Here is a 26069-nt window from a genome sequence, read left to right as displayed (position 1 = left end):
AGTAAGAGGTATTAGAAACCAAAGCACCACGCTCTACTAAAACTTTAAAGTTCAGAGATCTCCAGGAGAAGATTTATGGTTGTAAAAATAAAGACGGACATGTCTTGAGAAAAAGAGACATTTATCAGGAGAACAAATTCATTACTTCACACTCCAAAACAGCAAAGCCAGAGGTTTTTCAAATCAGTGGTAAAAAAGGGGACAGCAGCAGATCAATAATAACATTGAACTAGGTCAACAAAGTAAATGAAAAAGAAAAGAAAGCAATACATCAGACATTAAACCATATTTCATAAAATAAGACAAACCGTTATGAGCACACAGGGTAAATAAATAAAAATTCTAATACTGAAAACATAACCAATTAATGAAGTAGTAATAATAATAGTAGTTGTTGTGGTAATAGTATATTCTAAGTGCTGAAGTTTGCAGGAACTTGGCCAAATTGTGGAAAACATTGTCAAACTACTGTCCCATTTTTTCCATCCATAGTATAAAAATGTATTCCTTTAAGGCTGGCTTCACGAACAAGAGCGGAAGGGCATATATTGTGTGTGTGTGGGCTATGAGGCTGTGACGGCCACACTCAGCTTGGCCTGCTGCTCGGCAGGAAGTGAGCTCACGGCACTCTGGAACTCCGCCGAGTGTCGCTGGGCGAACTCCCGGATAAGCATGGAGATAGTGTTGGTGGTCTCTGAAGACAGGAAACACGAGACACAGAGGGGCAAATAAATAACAAAAAATGCAAAGACACTGCAGCATTCACTGTAGTGCAAGTGTACGAATATTACACTAACCTGCACAAAACTATGCTATTTCCATGTAAATACTGTCTGTGGAACAATGTGGTGTGACCTGTGGTTTTCTCACCTGGTTCGACCTCCTTTGAGCCCAGGACTTGACTGGAAGCAGCAAGGATAGACTTCATTTGGCTCACAATCTGAAGAAACATAAGGTACCATCAAGTACCAATTAAGACCTTATTGCTACACAAATAAGAATCCCTGATCCACCTATGGAAGTAGCTTTGCTTCCAGTACTCCTCAGGATATAGGTACTATTTCAACAAATCCAGACATTTGTTCTGGCTTCTTTTCTATCCGTTCCATCTGCATTGTGATATCAACAGCAGATATGAATGGAGCCAGTGCAATGTGTATTTACCCGGCCTGTACTGTACCAGGTTAAGGAACAGTTCTTTATCTGTTCCTCTGCATTTGACCCATCCTAACTACGTAGGAGCAGCGAGCAGCCACAGCACCCAGGATCAACTCCAGTTCTAATGCCAGTACCGTGGTCAAGGGTAATATGAAGGTATATGTACCTAGTTGCATGCATGTCTTTTGGTGTGGGAGGAAACTGTACTACCTTGAGGAAAACCATGCAAACACAGGGAGAACATGAAAAACTCCACAAAGAAACGCCCCCCAGGGTTTGAACCCAGGACCTTCTTACCAGAGCAGGGCTGTGTGTGTAGAGCATGGCCAGGCAGCTATAGACCGTCTTGTTCTCCTCCATGTCCTCTTTGAGGGGGAGGCAGTTGATCAGAGCAGGTACAACCTGGGAGAGGAAGCAAAACACATTATACAGAGAACAACACTCAGGGATACTTCAGTCTACAGATCCTTCTCAAAAAATAAAGTAAAAGTTCATTTTCTTCTGTAATATAATTGAACAAGTTAAACTTACATATATTCTAGATTCATTGCACATACAGTGAAATATTCAAAATGTTCAATTGTTAATTTATGCACTCAATACTTTTGAACAAAATGACTTCATCAATGGGGCGTGGCATAAAGGTGATCAGCCGGTGGCACTGTTGAGGTGTTATGGAAGCCCAGGTTTGCTTTGATAGCGGCCTTAAGCTCATCTGTGTGGTTGGGTCTGGTGTCTCTCATCTTCCTCTTGACAATACAACACAAATTATCCATGGGGTTCAAGTCAGGCCACTTGGCTGGTCAGTCAAGCACAGTAATACCATGGTCAGTACACCAGTTACTAGTAGTTTTGGCACTGTAGGGCAGGTGCCAAGTTCTGCTGGAGAAGGAAATCACCATCTCCATAAAGCTTGTCAACGTACAGAAGCACAAAGTGCTCTAAAATATCCGGGTAGATGGCTGTGTTGACTCAGGGCTTGATAAAACAAAGTGGACCAAAATCTGCAGATGTCAAACTGATTTCCTTTTCCAGCAGAACTTGGCACTTGCCCACAGTGCCAAAACTACTAGTAACTGGTGTACTGACCATGGTATTGACTGACCAGCCAACTGGCCTGACCTGAACCCCACAGAGAATCTATGTTGTATTGTCAAGAGGAAGATCAGAGACACCAGACCCAACCACACGGATGAGCTTAAGGCCGCTATCAAAGCAAACCTGGGCTTCCATAACACCTCAACAGTGCCACAGGCTGATCACCTCCACGCCACGCCCCATTGATGAAGTCATTTGTTCAAAAGTATTGAGTGCATAAATTAACATACTTTTCAGATGGTCCATATTTCTGTAGTTTTAAATCCTTCTTTTGTGTGGTTTCAAGTAATATTCTAGTATTTTGAGAGTATTTAGATTTTCATGAAATGAAATGCCATAATCATCAAGATTATAACTAAAAAGGTTTTACATATTTCACTTTATGCGCAATGAATGAAAGTTTCACATTTTGAATTATATTATAAAGAAAATGAACTTTTCCACAATATTAAATAGTTTTTAGAAAGATCTGTATATATTAGATGCCATCAACGTTGTATTGTTGCTAGGAAGTGAACTATAGCACACCTGCTCCAGCGGAATAGCATCTACGTTGCTCCCAATCATCCTACAGAGGGCAGCACACAGGTTGTCGATCACCCTGAGGTCAGTCTCCTTGACCAGCAGGTTGGAGAACAGAGAGAGCATCATGGGAAAGTCTCTGAGACACACGCTAAGGAAACACATTACCATGGACGGCTGCTCAAAACACACACACACACACACACACACACACACAACAATGAATGGGGCCTTGCCGGAGTGGATACGTACTCATAAATATGTGTATGTACTGTAGGCTATATACAGAATGTATGTTAGGGTTGGGTGATATGACTTCAAATCAACATCACGATCATTAAAAACTTTTGCCTCGATTACGATTAACTCTCTCAGTGCCAAGCCACGAGTTATCCCGAGTTTTTTCTGAATGCCCTCAGTGCCAGAACGAGTTATCCCGAAATAATAATAATTATTTATTTATTTTTGAAAAAAAAAATCAGAACCCAAGATATCATTATCTGAAGATTTGCAGCTCCATCCACTCCTTGTTTAACTTATAACTGAAAAAGGCTGTATCTCGCTTCCTAAGCACTTTTTTTTTACTTTGAAAAAAAAAATAAATGCTGGCACAGTATGAACATTTTTTTATTTATTTCATTGGCACTGAGAGAGTTAATGAACGAATTAATTAATAAATTTAAAGAAAAAAATATGGAAATAGCTGATCTACAAGCTCACAACACGTCGCTATGCAATGCATCGTGAGCTTGCAGATTGGCTATTTTCATAATTTTTGCTTCTCGATTATTCTATTAACCTACATGAGCAAGATTAATTCGGTTAGAGGTTAAACATTTTGTACGCGTATGAATAAATCTGATCGTCATATGACATTGGCGATGGGAATGAAATGATAACCTAGCCCACTCACCTGAACATTAACCCATTAAGACCTGAGGCGATTCTTAAAAATGTTTTCTAAATCCTAAAAGTTTTTGAAAAAAATCTAAAAGAAAATGTTTTCAAGATTTTTCTAAAATAGCAGATCTACAAGCTCATAGCACGGCACTCGGTGCCGCGCTATGAGCTTGTATATCTGCTATTTTTGAATAGCCAAAGAAATCTAAAGTGACACAGATGCTTTCCAGGTCTTTTTAAGGTCATTTGACATTAACAACTTAAACCCTCTATACTAGTAAAACGGACCTGAGTTGCACTGCATTTCATGCACTCTTTTTGACCTCTAGTCTACATCAAATCTCTTCGCCGAAAATAGCCGATCTACAAACTACCCCCAGAATAGGGATGTTGGGGTTCAAGTGGTTTGTGGTGTGAATAGTGCATAATATACTGTATTTTAAAGGAGGCCATTCTCAGGTCAAGAGGTCAAGGAGGATACGTGACTATGAGAGGCCCTGCAGCCTGCGCCAGGGATCCCAGTCCAAACACGCTGTTGTTACGGACCTCCGCGTCGCTGTCCCTCACTCCAGCCACCAGCACCGGCAGCACCCGGTTGGCGAGGCGGGCCGCCACGGCCCTGCCCCCGGGCACGCCCGCAAGGGACTGCAGAACCTCCCCGATAGTCCCCACGGAGAATGAGCGGTCCGCTATCGTGCTCGACGGCTTCTGCAAAAAAGGGCAACATGTGAGGAAACGCTCAGAATTTGACTTACTACGTCAACCTCATTTATTTTTTACAAAGAAAGGAAGGAAAAAGTTCAGACTGCAAACTAGTTTTTTTACCCCCTTAAGTTTGTATCATTGTTACTGAGGCCTCTGGGACTCTAATTTTATGAGTCAGCAAACTGGAGAGAATAATGAGGAAGTTGCTTACGTTCCAATCACTCTTAGAACCAACTAAATATAGATCACGTTTGTCATCATATAATTTTGCAGGCATGTTCACAGCCCTGAACCAAACGAATGAATACGATTTACCAGCCAAGTAACAATAAAACTCAAGTTTAAACTCGAGTTGGAAAATGAGAGCCAACTCCAGTGGTAGACCGGAGGTGTTTAGTGGATGCCTTTAGGCATTTTTAACCACTTCAACCCTGCATATTTTGTTGACCGGGGTCCATACTTGAAGCCCTCCTTTTTTCACTGAAAACAGATCTCGAAGCTGCACACATTGTGTTGCGACACGTTGTGACTGAGCTTGGAGATCTGCTTTTGTCATCAAATGTACTCAAGTACTGTACTTAAGTACAATTTTGAGGTATTTTTACTTTACTGGAGTATTTCCAATTTTCTATACTTTTATTTCTACTCCACTACATCTTAGAGGCAAATATTGTACTTTTACTCCACTACACTTATTTGAAAACTTTAGTTAATAGTTACCGTACTTTGCAATTATCAATTATTACATTATAAAACTTACATTAACCACTTTAGTCCTATTTTATACCTAGGCTATTTGAAAATAGCCGATCTATGCGTTTTGAGCTTGTAGATCTGCTATTTTCAAACATTTTAGTACTTTTACTTTTGGTACTTTAAGTACATTTTGATACCAATACTTTTATACTTTTACTCCAAGTCAATTTTGAATTCCGGACTTTTACTTGTAACAGAGTATTTCTATATTACAGTATTGATACTTTTACTTAAGTAAAATATCTGAGTACTTTTTCCACCACTGAATGTTCATCTGTTTTTGCTGAACGTTCACCTATTATGACATGCTCAAAATAGGGATGCTAGGGGTCAATGTGGTTAATCCAGGGATTCAAACTCACAGCTTTGTTCATGATGAGGGGCAATAGGTCGTTGAGGTAAGGTGCGAAGGTGTCTGCTGGCACGGCTGCGGCCAGCAGAGGGATACCCTCACCGGCAAACTCCTGCAGCATGGCGTCATACTCCGCCTACCACAAAAAAAACACAAAATACTTAATCCTAAGAACAGGGGCAGTAAACATGAAATTCTGAAAATAAGACATTAAGAAAAGCATATCTCTGCTGTCCGGCAGAAACCAGCCAACTCCATTTTGACGCTTTTGCATTTCTTTCCATAAATCAGGGTCATCTGTGTGTTCATAGACATATAAAGGTAGACGCCTCCTCTGGCTCTGAAGCGTCTGTATGGCGGACGCGCTTCCGCTTCCGGGGGGGCAGCTGGAAATGTCCGCGTGCGTCACAGAAGGGGGCGTTCAGTAGGCCAATCAGAGGCAGGTGGGGGCGGGACAACTAGATTCTGACAAGTCCTGGAAAAGACGCGCTGTGGTTGGCCAGTAGTCAACACGCTGTGATTGGCCAGTGCCCCCCCCCCCCCCCCGGAAATATGGCGGCCACCATACCAAACAGGTCGCTCCAACGAACTGCAGAGGCCAATGAGGTATCTAGGTTTCTATATCTATGTGTGTGTTGGTAAAAAAAATATTGAACCAATGAAAAGCATTAAAAAGCGCTTCTGACAAAACCAGCTAACTCCATTGGATCCTCAAACTTTCTGCTAAACCAGCTAACTCCGGTGGAGTTAGCTGGTTTTGCTGACTCCAGGCTCCACCCCCTTTTGACCTCCAACCTCATTGTGAGCTTGGAGGTCCATTCAGCTGTTCTTATCAAAATTAACATTTTGGAGTTAGCAGGTTGCTGCCGGACAGCAGAGATATATAACAAACTTCCTGGGTTTCAGACAAATGAACCGTCTGAAATTAATCCTTTATTCACACATCACTTTATCAACCCAATATTAATTTACAGCCCTAACTAGTCAAGTGAATCTGCTCTAACCAGTTCTCCCATGTAAATACTGTTGTGTTAATGTGCTCTTCTTGTGTTAATGTGTACTTTCAGTTGCCTGACAACAAGCACCCACACAATGGATACCATAACCAATGCATCTTCATGCTGAACAAAATCCCCAAGGATTGATTGCTTCTTTCACACACAAGAGCAGTGTTGTTATGAATACAATTGTCTGTGCTATACTTTTCTATGACTAGGACAAATTACTCCAGTGTGTAAATGTACATTAGACATTTTTTATATAGACACAAAGATCCAACCTGTTGCTCTTCATCATCAGCTTCATCACCCCCGCCGTCCTGACATGCCGTCTGCACAAAAAGGGAGAGAGAGAGACAGAGAGAGAGAGACTGAATGCTGTTTTTTAATAGAACAGCCGCCTGGAGCCATGTTTCATTTAGATTACATTGTGACATTGTCTCCCCACATTATCCTGAACACCTGAGGTTCAGCAGATTTAGTCTATGCTAGGTTTGTACTAATTTAAAATGAGTAAACCCACATCTGACCACAGCCGTCAGACTCAAATCACTTAACTGAAGCAATGCAGCTTTTTTTTTGCTAAACCTGACACTAAATAAGGCCAATGTTTGCTTAATTAATATATTTCACAGTTTATGTTTGCTCAATGGAGGTCCCTAAACGAGCAGCCACTGATGTGGAGGTCAGGGTTCAAGGAAGTGGAATTTAGCAACAATAACAATGCGAGATACACAGTGTCAATAAGCAACACCAATCAAATTTCAGTTCAATCAAACACACACACACACACACACACACTCAGTTCCCCCTCTCACCTTCTTCTTCAGTACGTCTCGGATGGCGTGGCTGATCTCCTGCAGGCGCCCGGGCTTCTTGAGCGCCTCCCCCTGGCAAGACTTGATGACGCCGTTCATGGCCTCCAGAACGCTCATGACCACCTGGCGCTCGCGGTCAGTACGCACTGCCCCCACGTAACATGGCAACACCACGTCCAACAGCTTATGGAGGGCTGGGGGGATGGAGAGAGGGAGGGAGGGGGAGAGAGAGGGAGAGAGGGAAAGAATTTGTGATTTTGTGCGTCAATAACCCCTTTCCCTTAACACATTCCATGCCAGAGGTTAATATCACAATGTACTCACCAGTGCCAGCGTTTTATTGTTGTTTATTTGTTTTTTTCATGTCGCCACAGACCTCGCTAACTCCGCTAAAAGTGCGCGTTCATTTGGTTCTAAACACACAGAGGATCTGTGTGAAACGAGCAGTGAAGACCGCGTCGCTTTGAGATCCGCCATCTTGAAGCTACAGCGGTGAACGCTAAACAGTGATCAGCGAGGAGAAAAATAACAACCAAGAAAATCGACTTTTAGACAGGATCCCAGACAGGAAGCGGATACGATAGAAAAAAACGGAACCCGAATAATTCCGTTTCCGGTGGTGCTACCGGAAACGGAAGTGGATCGAAAATTTCAGAAAGTGCACTTTTTGTTCATTTCGAGAAAAAATTAAAAAAAACACCACTTCGCGTAGATCTATGCGATTGGCACGTGGCGGCTTTAAATAGGTTCGCGTAGATCTACGTGATTGGCAGTCAATGTGTTAATTAAACCACACAGCGTAGTGTGTCCTGTGTGATGTATTTGTCTTTACCCTGGTGGTTGTCCTCAGATGGATTCTCTTTCCACACTTTGTGCTGAGCTCTGCAGAACTGGCCGATGGCTCCGAACGCCGCCCTGCGCACGTCGTCATGGGGAAACTGAGGCAGGGTTGGGGGACACAAGGTCGCAGAAAGTTAGTTACGTAGGGTCGGAGAGGCGTATTGTCTGTATCACGACCACATGACCAAAACTAAACACCACATATACATATATACACACACACACACACACACGCACACAGCCACACACACACCCTTCACAGCTCATTAGTCAGAGAGGGACAAGGCAGGGTGACTTACATCTGTCATCTCGTACACTTGCTGAAAGCTGGACTCCAGGAATGGCTGGAAGGCAGCACTGGTGAAGCGAAGAAACAAACAAAAAAAAACACGATGACATCCATTCATGAAGTTGACTGATCCAGTAAAGGTCCAACCATTTAGGTTCCTAACTATCAATAATTTAGCTGGGGACCCCCGGAACGCAGGATGTTACAGCATGTACGTAAAAAAATGTGCATGTGTAATTAGTACTTAAATCATTTTTAATTCAATTTTTTTGACATTTGGATATTTGCTCTTGGACAGAAAGATAAATGTACTGGGATGCTGTTGTGTTTGCCATCACACCATGACTGAGCACAGCTGTGCAAATGTACCCTGTGTTGAAGGCGATCTCTCCCAGGGCGTCACAAGCATCCTCCTTCTCGTCAATGTAGGAGTTTTCCACACTGAACCTACAGTAAAAGACGGAGAGACGTATTGGTCACAAAACAGGCCAAATGACAAAAACGTTGTGTGTGTGTGTGTGTGTGTGTGTGTGTGTGTGTGTGTGTGTGTGTGTGGTGGGGGCAGCTGACCAACCTCGCAACGTCCCCGATATCGATCTCAGGCTCGTCATCCAAAGTGATGTCGACGCTTTTGTTGTCATCTTCATTGTCATTTTCGTCTTCGTCGTCGTCATCATCGTCCAGGAGGACGAACGCCTTGTCCTCCTCCAGGTGTGCCTGAGGGCAGGTGAGGAATGAGGAAAAGCCATTTTAATTATATAAACATTCTGAAATGGCAGCGATCTATTGGCTTGGATGCATTGTGGTTTTTGGACCAGAGCAATAATAATGGCATCGTTGTCGGGCAGAAACCTTGTATCTCCATTCTCCATATTTAAACGTTTTGAAAGTGTAAGTGGTTAAGTGTGTCTGTTGGTTTTATTAACATTTAACCAATGAAAAGTATGAACAAGATCTTGTGACGAAATAATAACTACATCGATCGGATCCACGGGTGACGATATCATAACATAATAATACTCCATACCATGACTCCCTCGGTAGACTTGAGGGCCAGCTGCATGACATTGGTGATGGCAGTGAGGTGAGGAGTCAGACAGTCAGGACTGACTGTGGACACTGCAGAGTACAAGCCGTACCTGGGTAGACAGGAGACAGAAAGATGTCTGGTTGTGATGTGATTATTTATGTACATGTTTAGAACATTAGCATAATCTGCAGGTGTGTACATGTTCTTTTAGAAACTATTAGCAACATCATATGCAGGTGTGCACGTTATTTAGAAACGTTAGCATCATATGCAGGCGTGTGCATATAACGTGCTGCCAGGCTGGGTAAAAAAAAGAAAAAAGGAGCAGCAAGTACAGTGATATGGTGCCGTTTCAAAGGCCAGTTCGTGCAACAAGGAAATGGTTAAAAAGCACCTCAGGTTGAAGCCACATCGGGAAGACAAACAGGAGAGGTTAGAGAGATATGGGATCAGAAGAAACTAAATGTAAAAAGACAATGAAGAAGCGGCAGAAAGTCTATTTCTGTCCTGTGTGTGTGCTTACGTACGTGCATCGTCTCAGGTCGGGGTCGTCGATGGACTCGGTGAGGTTGAGTCCCAGCTGAACGCACTCTGCAGCCAGAGGGCTGAACACGTCGTTGCCGATGGTGCGGGCCAGCACAGACAGGGTGTCTGATAGCAAACGACAAACCATATGAAGACGTTTAACAGCCATTCATTCATAAAAAACTACAACTATGGCTGCTGCAGTTTTCTTTGTTTAAAAGCTCCAGCTGATCTGAGCATTTAAGCTGCTGTAAATCATCTGCACCTCGTTCGAACTACCACTTGTTTTCCCATGGCACAGCAGCCTGGCACCGCGGGCTATGCAGTCCTAAACTGCGGTCACTCACACATCCAGGACACACGGCATGCAAATTTGGGTTGGAGATTATCCAATCACGTACTTGTATACAATGCATACTCGGTTGTCGCAGCACCTTAACCAATCACGCGTGTTTTAGCAAATCGAGTACACATGAAGTTCGTCCATTCTCTTGTTTCAACCGACATTCAAGTAACGCGACCACTGAAAACCGAGGTTAGGTTTAGTGAACTTTTTTTACCCAAACTGTACCTATTTGGTAAATCCGAGGTTCTAGTATTTGGCCCGCCCCAGCAAAGAGCCCTGCTGGGTCTAAACCTGGGCTCTTTAACGCCAAACCTGAAGCCCTCCGTAAGTAACCTGGGGGTCACCCTTGATCCTGACCTCAATTTTGAAGGCCATGTAAAAAAGATCATTCAGATATCCTTCTACCACCTCAGAAACATCGTGAAAATCAAGGCCTTCCTATCCACCCCCGATTTAACTAAAGTAATTCATGCATTCATCTATTCACGCCTTGACTACTGTAACTCCCTATATTCCTGTTTTTCTAATAAATCAATTCAACGGTTACAACTGGTCCAGAACGATGCCGGTTCGGGCCTTCGCTTTTAGAGCCCCGACTCTCTGGAATGCCCTCCCCTTAGAGATCAGGCTTGCAGAGTCTGTGCCCCGGTTCAAATCCCTCCTGAAAACCCACTTATATAGAGTCGCTATTACCTAAAGACTTTTACCCATTGTGTCCTACTGTATTGCTGCATAAATTCTTTTTTTTCTCTCTTTTTTTTTTTTGCTTTTAATGTTTTCTTATTTTTTTGCTCTCCTACTGTATCGTGTATTTTATCTCTGTGAAGCACTTTGTAACTTTGTTTCGAAAGGTGCTATATAAATAAAGCTTTATTATTATTATTATTACTATTTGTATCAAGTACATAACTATTGTACTGTAACATACCCGCTGTATTTCTGTTGTAGCCTATGTTTCACATCATGACACAGAATGAGCACAGTACATGTTTGCCGTGGTAACTGGGCAGGTTTCATTCTTTATATTGTCCAATGTTTTCAAAATGTAAAGCATTTTGAACATTTTATGTACAGTATGGAAGGTGCTCTGCAAATGTGTTGTTTTTTATTATTATTAGTAATAGTGGTGGTAGCATTTCTCAATGAATGGCTCTTTGCGACTAACAGGGTACACCCAGAATCTTTCCAGAAGCTGTGAAGTTCTGTGATGTTTTTTAGTTTTTTTTAATGTTTCTATTATAACCAGAACCAGGGAGGTAGTTAATTAAAAGATTAAAAAAGCAAAAATAGCTGATCTACAAGCTCACAGTGTTGTCATATTGTTATGCGTTGTGAGCTTGTAGACCAGCTATTTTAGCTATTTCTTTAAAACATTTGAAACAAATCCAGAACCTGTGAAAGGTTGTGGGCACGGTTCACTAAGTTGTTGTAGTGGAAAAGAGCCAGAAGAAAGACTTTAGTGGGAGTCATTACCCAGCGCTTGGGTCTGCAGGGCTCTCATCTCCTCTGAGGTGGCTGTGAGGAAACCCTTCAGGCTCTCGATGACGGGGGGGAAATAGGGAACCAGCAGCTCCTTGGCGGCGTTTGCTAGACAACAGACAAGACAGGAGATCAACATCAGGCTTCATTCACCGTTATTCACTCAATTTAAAAAAAGTGGAACGTCAGTTCAGTCGCTAGTGCTACAGAAAGTGTATTTGTGACAAAATGATTGCTGAATATCACAGGCTCCCTAGGCCCATTGGTTCTCAAAGTGGGATCCGGGGACCCCCAGGGGTCCTTGGGGGGGGTTCCAGGGGGTCCCCAGCAAACGTAGTTAACATAGAATTACAATCATCTTAACCACTTTATCCATTTATACGTTGGCTATTAAAAAAATTGCAGATCTACAAGCTCACAGCGCTTCACTTCGTGCCGCGCTGCAAGCTTGTACATCTGCTATTTTTTTAAATACTTGAAAAAATGTTAACCCCAAAACTTCTCCTCTGGGAGTCCCTGGCACAAAATATTTTCAGATGGGGGTCCGCGGTCAAATACATATAATTTTGGGGGTCCGCGGCACGAAAAAGATTGAGAACCACTGCCTTAGGCCATAAGGTATTTTCCATCAGTATTTCAGTTTCGAAGGAAGTCCTTTTCAGAGAAGACATGGATTAGTCAGATAACTAGTCTGCGAAACAAAGTCAAGTCTTTGGGGTGGATAGGAGGACTGCCAACGCAGTGTTCAGAACCACTGACCTATGGCGCTGATGGCCGACACGGCCAGCTCTTTGATCTTGAGGGTCTCTGCATTGTTGAGGGCAGACAGCATGGTCTCCATCAAGGTGGGCAGGTAGGGAGCGATCTCATCCCCTGTCACAAAGAAAAGGGAATAACACATTTTATCACATGCCGTTATATTTCTTTGGAGTTGTATAATGCCACTTTGAGGATGAAAGTGACAGAACAAGGAGAAAAGGCATGTGCAGATTTAAAAAGAGTCTGAGTCTATGTCATGAAGCTGATGAAAGCGTCATTATATTTGGTATGAACGCTGTTATGCCTTGAAAGCATGAATAATGTGTGGAGCACGTCAACCTTTTGCTTGTCAACTCTATGATGAATATCTTAACCATCACTCTAACCTAGTTTTCTGCTTTCAGACCGTTTCATCGACTGAAATAAACACCAACGTTATCCAAAGCATTTGCATTCCTTCATTTAGCAGTCACTGTGGATGAGTGTCTGTGCAAAACTACACCATGGTTGTTCCTATAATACCTCTGTATTATGTAAAATATGTCCTAGTAATACATTTAAAAAGGTACCATAAAAGCTGTTATTCAATTGGCATACCCAATGTTCCGATGGAAAACCCCCAAAAAAGGCCAGTCGAGTCAAGTCCAGTTCAGTCGTTACCCACCATGCAGTGGCAAAGCGCTAAAAAACATGGCTGCAGGTGTTTTTGGGGGGTGGTGAGCATAGACATATAAAGGTAGACGCCTCCTTCGGCTCTGAGGCATTGGTATCTCGGGCGCCATTTTAGAGTAGGAAAGCTTCCGCGTGTGTCACAGAAGGGGGCGTTCGGTAGGCCAATCAGAGGCAGATGGGGCGGGTCTTTTCGTAAGAGGCAGCCGCGCAGCAAAAGTCAGTTAGACGCGCTGTGATTGGCCAGTAGTCAACGTGCTGTGATTGGCCAGTAGTCAACGCGCTGTGAGCGCTGTGATTGGCCAGTAGTCACTTTGAGTGTCAGCTTGCCTACTCTAAAATGGCGGCCGCGATACCAGTTGCTCCAACGAACTGCAGAGGCCAATGAGGTATCTAGGTTTCTATATCTATGGTGGCGAGCCTGTGTGATCTTTCCCTCACAGTAACCACAACACCACCCACTAAATCTTACCCAGGTTCTCCATAAAGTTCTCCAAAGCGTAGAAGGCCTTGGTGACATGGCCCACCTTGGCCTGGTTCAGATGGGACATGTAGCCCAGCAGCAGAGGCATCAGCTCTCCACAGTACTTGCTGACCTCGGGCTGGAGAGAAGAGAGAAAGCAACAGAACGTGGGTGGAGGATAATGAAAACTTTACCATTACTGTAGATTAAGTTAATCTAGACCGGTGCCGGCCTACTTGGGGAACAATGCAAGTTGGGAATGCATGCTCCACCCGGTTATGCAATACCCATTGTACCCGCTGTCAGAGTCGCTTAAAGGAGTAGTTCACCCCAAAAATTACTTATTGTCTATCAATTATGCACCCCATGAAGCTTTTGAATTCATCAAGATTTTTTTGTTTTTGGCGCATTCCTAAGCCAATAATTTCATGACCAGTGGAGTCTCCTACTGAGTCCCATATTTACCGATGACCTGGTCATCAAATTATTGGCTTAAGATACAATGAATTTCATGTTCACTGCAACATGTGAAATAGTACTGTATGTCCCAAATAATACTAATATAATAATTTATAACGATTTATATAGCGCTTTTCTAGATACTCGCTAAGTCGCTTTACAGAGCAAATATAAAAACAACTTTATTAGAAAGAACTAGTTAGAGTAAACGGGGGAAAAAGGGTTGGGGTTTTATGTAGGGAATGCCTATGTCTGAAAAGGTGGGTTTTGAGTGTGGTTGTAAACATGTTGAGGGTGCAAATAGACAGCATACGTTAGATAATGAAGGATAACGTCAAATCTAAAAACATCTTCATTTTCATTAGTCTGCTATGACGTGTTTCCATATTTGGCTGTGTGCCATGAACAAAACTCAAAATGGTTAAGGACCATCTAACTCTGTAATGCTAACAAATCAAATGAAGAGGTAACGGTTGCATGTGTGGTTTTATGTCGTGTTAGTATGAATCCTGGCTCACCTGCAGGTGTTCAGAGAACTGTCCCAGGGCGAAAAGGCCAGCGCTGCGAACCACCTGATTACTGTCCGATAGGCTCTGACACACCGTCTGCAACATGGACGACAGCAGCCTAACACACACACACACACACACACACACACACACACAAATCTGGATTATTCTTGGAACTAGATCCTATGTTTCAGAGATGATCATTAAGCACTTAAACCTCATTTCAGTGTCAAGTACAGCAAATAGCCAATCTACAAAGCTCACAACACATTGCAACATAACGCGTTATGAGCTTGTGGATTTTCGCCTGCTTTCGCCGAATGTTCACCTATTGAACAACATGCCCAGAATAGGGAAGCTAGGTTGTTGTGGTTAAACCAATGCAAACGCATTTTAAACTTCAGCGTGATATCTATTTGGACCTGACTTGGGCCAAGACGACTTACTTGGTGCGTATGTGGTCTGCACAGCCCTCCGCCACCACAGCCAGACACATGAGGCCCCCCTTCCTCTCATAAGGGTTCTCACTGGCCAGACACGCCTGGGCCAGGGGCATCTAATGTACAAACCAAGACCCAACAACAACACATCATCAGTCAACCCCTGCCTGAGGAGAGGACACCGACCAGACTACAATATCACGACACATCACATTAATGTTCACGCTGGGATATACACAACATCACTCACCAGGTGTTGGAACAGTTTCTCCGGAGGCATGTGGAGTGCCATAGTGTCAATAATCTGCAACACAAAAAAAACACATTAAGTCCCAAGTTTGGCTTTCCTGCCCCTCCCCACTAACATGACGCTTGAATTTCCCCCCGTGGGATAAATAAAAGGTAATAATAGGCTGCTAAAACTTTTGCTAAGTTTGGAATTTTGTATTCTTTGCCATTATTTGAGAGCCAGGAAACTGAACGCAGAGAGGAGGAAAGACATTCAACACAGCTGGTAGCAGTTCAACAAAAAAATCCAGCCGAAAGTGAACCGGGGCTGTTACAACTACTTGGTCAATGCGCTATCCAGTCATCTACCTGTGTGCCCCACTGCCCCGTAACGTTAGGTTTTTTTTTCAAGTAGGGTTTGCAATCAGGCCATAGGAACAAAATGAAACATGGCCCCAACCTGAGCAGCACAGTGTTTGGGGTTCTCATTGTCTGTGGCCTCGTCGTCCTCGTTGTCCTCGTTGTCCTCTGGGTCCTCCTCGCCAGGTGGGGGCACTGCACTCAGCACAGGGAAGATGGTCTGTAGGATGGGGTTCAGCAACTTTTGCTTCAGAACCGTCTAATAGGAGGGAGAAAGAAAGGGAAACGCATGCTGTTGATGTCCATTTCAGTTAATTGTTTATTGCTTATTTACTAAAACAATATTTATGATAAAACTCATATTGACAGAGAAAATGTGATCTATTTCGGCCATTCTGTGTTCCTACAATGGAGCGTGTTCACAGACGTGTCATATGACAGGGTAAGGACAGCTGCAGCTAATTCAATTGATGAGTCTGTTTGATATACATGTAGGTATGCCAAACAGCAAGCCAAGCACTGACTGTAAGAATATGTTGTCGATGCTTACTAACAGTACATCTTAATAAAAAGAATGGCGTACCGTTTCTAAGCATTGACAACATATACTCACTATTCATTTTATTAGCTGCAGCTTGTTTACCCTGTCTGTGAAAAGGGTCCATTCCCATCATGCACGCAGATACGGTCTATGTAGGCACCATTACATCAACCTGATTCATTGTTCACTATTTGAAAGTCTGATATGAAAATTAATTGCAGTTATGGTGGGGAGTAAGCTGCAACGGGAGATTGCACTGACACAAACTGTCTACCATGTCCAACAGTTATTTTTATTATTCCAGGATATAGAAAGTTACCCGAGACCATTATGATCTTTTGGTCTTTTCAATTTAGAGGGGAAAAAAACTAAAAAACAACATCCAGTGAAACGGTGGATACCTCCAATGACAAAAGCCAGAGACAGCTCTCATCTGTGTAAATCTTTGCGAGGGCCAGCGGTCTATGAAATACATTTCTGTTGCCTTCACCTTAAATGTACATTAATTATCTATTGGCTCATGGTGTGTTGTGATACTCTAGTCTCCTCACATCTATTTTTACCATGCAAGCTGAATAACTAACATGACTGGGGAAGGAGCCAAATGCCCCCTAAATGAAAGGTTTTAAGATATACCATGACCGGGCGTGGGCTAGTAGTAGCTGACCAGCGTCGACCACATACAGCTTTCTATGCAACTTCTACACCTGTCCTTGATTACGGTAATGTTTTCTATTTCTATTTATGTATCCTCTCAGCATCTTCTTTACAATCATTATCACGGGGCACCAAGGTTTGTTAATAATTGTAGAAACCTGCAGAAATGGTCTCATTTTCAGATTTTAAATCTTGGATTAGGAATTTAGTTTCTATTAGCCTATCCAAATTATTTTTTTTCTTCTGATAGTGACTTTATTTGATGCCACGTTTGAAACTTTTATGTACTGACTTGCACTGCTGCTTACATTGGTATGGTCACTCGTTCAAAATACTTTTTTTAAGAATAAGAAAATATATATAATTCCAACATCCTTGATTCGATTCCGGCCAAAGTCCTGTGTTACAGAAGGCAGAATGTCTCACTTCTTGTCTCTCTACACGCGCCTATCTAAGTACAACAGGATATATACCATGATAAGAGCCCTCGTTCACCAAATGGTGACACACTCTGTCTCACGTAGCCAGACCATCAGAGATCTCCGCCTGCCGATATGTCTGAGTAAATTCAATGTAGTGGCTACAGAGCAATGGAGTAATGTACTAGAACAATGGAGAAAGCCAGCGCTAACAAACCTACGCCCACTGCTTTGAAAACCAATCCTGATACATCATATGAAGGACCAGACCACGCTGGCATTGGTTCTGTGATGCTTTGATTGATTGATTGAATACTTATATATTATAATATTATTCAGAAATGTAAACAGGCACCTAGCCTGACAGCGTGTCGCGGGTTCGAGTCCCGTTCCCGACGACCTTTGCTTCGTGTCACTCCCCATCTCTGTCCAAAGTTTCTCCCTCCAGAATGAGTAGATGGAGATGTCTGGCTAAACAAGACTATAACAGGGACAGAAATAGGCCATCCTTTTATAGCAACGGGTGAGGTGACCTTACCTTGCTCTTCAGCCTGATGAGAGAGGCGATGCAGTTGAGAGCCTTCACGCGCACGGAGTCACTCAGCGTGGTATCAGCGCACACCTAATGGAAACACACACACACACACACACAAATGCATGCCATTAAACATCTCACCCACTGCTCGCACAAACCCAAAGTAATGATCCACGACAACTAACCTCCAAGCAGAAGCGGACAATGTCAGCGATGTTTGGGACGATGATGGACACCTCACTCTCCATCAGCTCATCAAACACCTCCATAGCCTCGCTGGCTTTTTCCTGTGCACGCACGCACGCACGCACGCACGCACACACACGCGCACACACACACACACACACGTTATGTTGGGCTGTCGAGTGTAGGCAGTATGTTTAGACAATTATTTATTATAATTGTTGTATATCATTTTTTTGTTTACATTTTTCTCCAATGAAATAATGTGTTTAACATTAATATGATTTAATGTAAAGTGTATTTGTGTGGTGGACCACAGGCAGACTTGCATCGGCTAGTGGAGATTTCCCTATAATTTACGTCAAACAATGAAAAATAGTCATGATATTTAAACCATCTCACAGGAACATGGGACCAACAACAGCTGCAACTCCTCGGATGAAGTGACAATCTAAATCCATCCATTTACCTGATCTGCCTTGATGAGGTGTTTCAGAGCCACGATCAGTTTTGGGATGAGCGAGCGCATCAGGTTCTGAGGGACAACAGATCACTTCAATCAATACAAAAGGTGATGTTTCGCTCGTCTTAAATGACATTTTCCATATAGTGTGAACATGTAAGAGATCAAGACATGGTAATACATATAATACAAAACGTATCTTTCGCAAATAAACTTAAAACTCAAAATCAACCTCTCCTTAAAGGAGAAATCCGGACATTTTAAGTGTTATCTTTGATGTGTCGTTACTCACCTACCGACGTAGAAAGTGGCTAACGAGCTAACGAGCTAACGTTGTTTGCTTATTTCTCTCCCTGGCAACACCGAGTTGCCAGGTTCTGGGAGAGAAACAAGCAACCAGCGTTAGCTCGTTCGGCATTAGCGATAGCTTCTCAGGGACTTTCAGTGCATGTTTGAGTATCATGAGACTCTACAATGAGTAGTTGTAGAGAAAAAAATAACTTTGCATCGGTTATAATAGACGAATTTCCCTTAGCCACGCGCTCCCATTATGCCAACGGAGGGGGTCGGAAAAATGACGACAGGGGAATCGCTGGAAAAAAACAACACCACTTTCTACGTCGGTAGGTGAGTAACGACACATCAAAGATAACACTTAAAATGTCCGGATTTCTCCTTTAACCCCATTTTTTTTGCCAGTTTCCCTTCCACAGTAGCTCTACATTTACTGCATGTCCTAATATACACTTCCCCATGGTGACCTGAGAAGGGATGATGATGCCTCACCATCTCCTCTGAGCCTGTATACGCGGTGATGGCGGTGAGCGTGAGGATGCAGTAATACAAGGCTGTGGGGTTGTCCAGGTCCTGCTGCAACACAGTACCAAACAGCTGGAGCAGCTCCCGGTAGTGAGGCTTGAAGGGCTCTGGGTTGGACTCCACCACCTTGCTCAACATCAGGAGGCCCACCTGGGAACAATAAAGGCTCACCTTAGACTAAATATAAACTTTATAAACTAGACGGGATAAAAGTGTCAGTTAAAAACAGATATCTGCCCTGTTCTTACAACTGACTGAGGACAATAGAAATACAGGAAGCTGGTCTCTGGACAGAATCCAACATTGGAAGTTTGTAGGTGACGCACTATCCTGCCACCCACCGGTGTACCCTAGTACATTAGTTCTCAAAGTGGGGTCCTTGGGGGGGTTCCAGGGGGTCCCCAGCTAAATGTGTTAATACATTTTGTCATTTTATACTTTGGCTATTCAAAAATGGCAGATATACAAGCTCTCAGTCAGCACGTCACTTTGTGCCAAGCTGTGAGCTTGTAAATCTGCTATTTTTGAACATTTACCAACATCTTGAAAGTGTTTGAATAATTTTGCATTTCTTAACACAAATCTTCTCTTCTGGGGGTCCCTGGCATAAAATAAATTCAGATGGGGGTCCACGGCCAAATATATATCAATTTGGGGGGTCCTTGGCATGAAAAAGTTTGAGAACCACTGCCCTAGTAATAAAAAAATGCGCTGGACTTCTCTGAACTTGTACTTGAGGTGTATACCTGTCTGTCCTGAGGGTTGTTGCTGTGGGTGGACTGGTTCAGGAGTTGGAGGAGAGCAGGCCAGCGGTCAGGTGTCTCGTGTTTGACCAAAACGGCACTCAGCTGGGAGAGGGAGTGGCGCACCGTATGTCTGCAACACAAAGAGACTTGAATGAAGGGCTAGTTCATTCACATTCAGCCTGTACTGTGTGTATTTATGGAGAGGGTAGAATGCATCGGCGTGACACTCGTGGCAACTCACTCTGACTCTTGCATGAACGCTTGTAGCACGACGGCCTTCAAGCTGCGACACAGTAAAACAAAAAACGACTATATCAATCATTATTATTCGCCTCATTATACAAGTAGTAAGGAGATCTTCACCCATTAAGACCTGGAACACATCTGTGACATTTTTTTGATTCGAGCCAAAAAAAAGCATTATTTTACACTTTAGCTATTCAAAAATAGCAGTGCTATACTATGAGCTTGTAGATCTGCTATCTTTGAAAAATTCAGAAATCTGTGTGGAAATCTGTGAATGTATATATTCTTATAAAGCGAACATTTTTAATTCAAATCTTTGCTTCTGGGGGGTCCCTGGAACAAAATTATTTTTGAGATGGGGGGTCTGTGGCCAAATACATATAATTTTGGGGGTCCTTGACAATAATGACAACGTTTGAGAACCACTGATATAGCAACATATACGTTTTTTTTAGAAAACTGATTTAGAAGATATTTGTAGAATCGGAAAATAACTGAATCTCTCTTACCTTTCTCTATGATCCGGGCTTATCTTCTTCCAGTGTTTCTTCACCCTCATCCTCAGCATCACTGCAGCCGACTGCCGGATCTAAAGAGAGGTGAAAAGAGATAAAATACCAAAGTTACAACACAAGTAGATGTTAAGTTATTCTTGAGTGGATGTTTAGATCTCAGGTTAATAAAAAATTAAAAGCATACCTGAGGGTTCTGAGAGCCAGTCATGACAGCACACAGTGCTGGGATGATGGCTGGGTCTTTGAAAGCCAGCTTCAGCTGGGCTGTGGCCTGAAAGAGGGGAAACACCACACACACACACACACACACACACATCACTAGTTCTGTGAGGAAAATACGCATTTGTCTACTACAAACATCAGTGGTGGTAAAAGTAGCCTACTCACATATTTTACTTAAGTAAAAGTATCAATACTGCAATATAGAAATACTCTGTTACAAGTAAAGGTCCGGAATGCAAAGTTTACTTGAGTAAACGTACAAAAGTATTGGTATCAAAATGTACCAAAAGTAGAAAGTACACATTATGCAGAATGTCCCATTTCACAAGTTTTCAAATGTGTAAAATAATTTTAAAATAGCAGATTGCATTGTGAGCTTGAAGATCGGCTATTTTCAAATGGCCGAAATGTATATGGATGAAGTGGGTAATGTATGTTTTGTAATAATAATAATCAAAATCTACAAAGTAACTAGTAACTAAAGCTTTCAAATAATTGTAGTGGAGTAAAAGTGCAATATTTGTCTCAGGTCTCAGAGATGCAGTGGAGTAGATGTAAAAGTGCTGAAAATTTCAAATACTCCAGTAAAAGTAAAAACACCTTATGTTACATCATTGCTTGCCAAGACTGACAGTTTAACTTTCGACAACATTTGCTGTTATTTATTTGCTCAATAAAAGTAGCCTACATAAAAGACAAAAAAACACTCAAGGGCATAAAGAAAAACTCACAGTGAAAATCTCATGACTGAAAATGTAATGATGCACTTACTCACACAGTACTCACATTTCTTACTTAATTATAAAGTATCAATACTTAGAAATACCCTGATACAAGTAGAAGTCCAGAATTCAAAATTTACTTGAGTAAAAAGTAGAAAAGTATTGTCATCAAAATGTACTTAAAGTACCAAAAGTAGAAAGTACTCATTCTGCAGAGTGTCCCATTTCACAAGTTTTCAAATGTATAAAATGAATAAAAAAATATTTTAAAAAGACAATAAACATACAAATTGGGAAGAAAAAAAAACAATCAAAGGCTTATATGTATGTAAAATACAAATCACACATAAAAAACACAAAAGTTGGATGGATTTAACCCCTTATTTAATGACAAAATATCTTGTTACCTGCTGGATCACTGCATTGTCGGGCTGTGTCAGCTGTGAGAGAATCTGCTCCAGTTGTTCTGTCATGTCGGCACTTCTAGTGGTGTCTGTTGTCTTATTATTGTGATTTATCAGTCTTATTATTATGATTCACAAAATTGATTAAAAGCAGTTTGTTGGGAGGAAGACTCCCAGAGTCCAGATGATCACAGTGTGTTAAAGATGACAGATAAAAGAAATGACAACAAATCCTCCCTAGGTGAATAACAGTGTTAGGCGTCTAGCTTGGCAGCCAGCTGTCTAGATTGTCTTAATAATATCGTGTATTGATATTAAAGTAGGATCATAAGCCGGTGAGAGAAGACGATCGATCGATCGAAGGGAAAGGAAGGGTGGGTGAGGTTCGGTTGCAGTCGTGATCGTGACACCCTGCCTGTCCCCATGCACCACGCGGGATGAACTATGCGTGGATGGCAGTGTTGCCAGATGTTGTGGGAGAAACAAGTAATACAGGTCACACATTCTCATGCTATTCATCAAAAATGTGGAATGCCCTACCAAAAAGGAGTAAAGGAGTGTAAAAACCTACTTACTTTCAAAACTGCCCTAAAGATACACCTTCAGGAGGCTGCAATTCGAAAAGTCTTAACCTACCCCCCCACCCCCCTTTTCTTTTTTCTTCTCTGTACATATTTGTCACTCTTCATACCAGTAACCAATGACATTCTGTATAGTAGTGTGTATATCTGTCTCTTATATGTCATCATGATTTGTGTGCATGGGGATCTCATCTTAAACAAGCTCAGTGCTTAATGAGTCTTCCAGTTTAGTAGACCTTGTATTGTGAATTTGTACTTCCATGTACTGTTGTTCTCATGTCTAAATAAAGTACATCAATCAATCAATCAATCCCTGATAACTTTTGTTTGGTTTATTACCATTTTTTGTCTTCTCTATTCCCTGTTTGCTTGGTTGCTCTATGATCAGTAATCTTGCCATGGATGATCAGGTATTTCAAACATGTTGTAGATTTTTATACTGCAATCATGTTATTTGTAATTTCTATACATTTTGTTGTTTACAAATCATGTTCTATTAATATTTGTATTGTGTTATGCATAGGTAGAGGCCTCGTATAAGCCCTTTGGGCTTCTTGCCTCCTCCTGGCACTTTTATTTTTTACTGTTTTTAAAACTTTTTTTGTATTGTTTTTACATTGTGCTAAACAAATAAAATCAGGTCTATGAAAAACAAGCCCAAAACAAAACAACAAAAACTAGAAATTTAAAGAAAAATGTGGATATTTCACTTTCAAATAAAATAAACATGAAAAATAAATGAAAAAAGTAATCACGTGCCCCTTAAAAATGTCATTACTTTGTGGAATGTATTTTTCCTTGACATGAAAATATTGTAGAACCACTGGTTTAAACAACATTTAGGAAAGAAGACCAAATACAGAAAAAATTACATTTACAGAAAAACAAGCCCAAAGTCGCTTATAATAAGTAGACATGGCAACCCTGCATGTGAGGTGGCGAACTTGGCTTGATTAAAGGGACAACATCATGCACCAGCAGCGTGAGAACGGCCGAATGGCGACCTCTGTGGGAACGGAGGACACACTGCACTGCAAAAATAATAATGAAATGCTAAAAACTAACAGTACAAAAGTATTGGCATTGGCAATGCATCAAAATGTACTTAAATTACCGAAAGTACTCCTTATGCAGAATGTCTAATTTCACATGTTTTCAGAGGTATAAAAATCTTTTGAAAATAGCAGATCTACAAGCTCATAATGTGTCGCATCGCAACACATTGTGAGCTTGTAGATAGGCTATTTTCAATTAGTAACTAAAGTTTACTAAGGTCAAAATCATTGTAGTGGATTAAAAGTACAATATTTGCCTCTGAGATGTAGGGGAGTAGCCTGGAAGTAAAAGTACTGAAAAACTGAAAAATACCTAAAAATTGTACATAAGTGCAGTACTTGAGTAAATGTACTTAGTTCCTTTCCACCACTGGATAAACGTAAATCATTCCACATCAATAGTGCCACTATGGAGGGGATGTACAAACAACTAGTTGCATGATAACACACAATTAAACACATGTCTTTATCAATCTTTGTAAAAGCATTGCAGATGGTGAAGACCCAAACTTCTATTTCAAGTTTTGTCACATGTACAGGTGCAAACTACAGGAATGGGTGAAAGCAATCTAGAATCTGACATTGTGCAGGGTAAAGGCTTTAAAGTTATTCACTATACTGTACTTGATGATCCCAAGGCAACACTAAGCACAGGACTAACACGGGACGGGACGAACTTGAATTTGTTCAGAAGCCTGCTGTGAGGGCAAAATGCAAACAAAATTGTTGGTTGTCTGTCTATGACGAGACCACTGGCCAATTAAGAAAACACAAGATACATTTAATAATACTACAAATACAATACAACCATTTAAGAAAACACTTTATGTAACTTGAATGGGTGTATTGTGTTCTCAGGCCCAGATACAAGCTGTACACCACAAAGCTTGCATTGTCTAGTCTGATGAGATCCTTTTCATGTAGATTAAGATATTGCATTATTTTCTTTTTGAGATGTGTGTGCTACTAAATGAGACACAGCTCACAAAGTACAATAGGTGAAGACCACAGGACTGTCTCTTAGTATTGTTGGTGAGCTGCTCAAGTTGTGTGCATACTGCATAATATACTAATACACGTACGGAATCCACAAACCTCATTCCTGGAACACTCTGTTCACTGGAGAATAATAGAACCCTGTACAGGTAAAGATCAATGGCAATGCCAATAGAACCATTAGGCTTACTGCTCTCAAGCCCTTTCAGTGGTAACTGAATCATTTGCACATCAATTGCCACCATGGGGGGAGCACAAACAACACAGGCCTAATCCAAATAATCGTCGTGAAAAGAATTGCAAATGGTGGAGAAAAAAAACCAACTTCAAGTTGGTCCACAGGTGTGAAGGAGTGGGTGATATACTTTCCAGTTCAAGCTCCATTCCCTGGCCTTCAACATGTTCAGACATTGTGCAGGTAAATTATTCACTATCTACTTGAGGATCCCAAAGCAACACTATCTTGTGAACCAGGCCAGGTAGCTGCAGGACTAACACAGGATGAACTTGAATTTGTTCCAAAGCCTGCTGTGAGGATAAATGCAGACAGTAGCTTTAAAGACACAAAGTAACAGACACAGTAAAGTCTAATCTAATCTATAATGAGGCCATTTGCACATTAAGAAGACACGGATGGTCTCACACCATACTACAAAAACAACCATTAAAGAAAACACATTTTTTGTCTGTCCTGAAAATGAAAATGTTTAAATACTTTTTAGAGTACAAGTGCCTCTTTGATCATTTCATTATAGAATTACGTTGTCTCCTGAGATATAACAGTTTTCATGTATAATGCTCACCGAGTACTTTAGCTGTAGACTCCAGGAATGTGTCTTCTTGGTATTGTTGGTGTATGAATACATTGCTGCTCAACCTGTGTGCAAAATATCACAAACACATGTTGAACCGACAAAGCTCATTCCTGGAACACCCTGTTCACTGGAGATTGACAAAAAATATATATAAAAATGACATACCAATGACAAATTATGTACAATTCTCATATCAACTACAGTATCTCAACAGTAAATCTTGAAAGTATGAGCCTTCCAAAACATAGCATAATCTGAGTCCACATTCCATTAAATGGTAATGCAGTATACATACCTTTACATAATGCTTCAGCTTCACACATACACTCCCTGTTCAGGTAGAGATCAGTGGCAATGCAAATAGCACCATTAGCCTTACTGCTCTCAAACCCTTTCAACAGTAACTGAACCATTAGCACATCAATTGCCACCATGGAGGGGAAGACA

General features: G+C 41.7%; 1 protein-coding gene across 1 annotated transcript; it reads right to left on the bottom strand.

Annotated features, from left to right (window-relative positions):
- Positions 1-104: 104 nt before the first annotated feature.
- ipo4 (importin 4) lies at positions 105-22612 on the bottom strand. Its single transcript, XM_080417611.1, has 30 exons — positions 22179-22612; positions 21012-21098; positions 20822-20901; positions 20308-20349; positions 20067-20196; positions 19288-19470; positions 18508-18573; positions 18041-18142; positions 17859-17942; positions 15804-15962; positions 15366-15419; positions 15122-15231; positions 14685-14793; positions 13717-13846; positions 12576-12689; positions 11811-11924; positions 9994-10117; positions 9464-9575; positions 9011-9153; positions 8806-8883; positions 8447-8504; positions 8140-8245; positions 7308-7501; positions 6771-6821; positions 5502-5627; positions 4160-4386; positions 2785-2917; positions 1456-1560; positions 871-940; positions 105-694 (listed from the first exon to the last, which is right to left on the bottom strand). Exons 1-30 carry the CDS (start codon positions 22242-22244, stop codon positions 564-566), a joined length of 3288 nt encoding a protein of 1095 aa, XP_080273737.1. The 5' UTR covers positions 22245-22612; the 3' UTR covers positions 105-563.
- Between the last annotated feature and the right edge of the window lie 3457 nt (positions 22613-26069).

This window comes from Gymnoscopelus braueri (assembly GCF_963280865.1).
Source record: "Gymnoscopelus braueri genome assembly, chromosome: 21".
Lineage (NCBI taxonomy): Eukaryota > Metazoa > Chordata > Actinopteri > Myctophiformes > Myctophidae > Gymnoscopelus > Gymnoscopelus braueri.
Note: the sequence above shows the minus strand (reverse complement) of the source record. Positions and strands in the feature narration are given on the sequence as shown.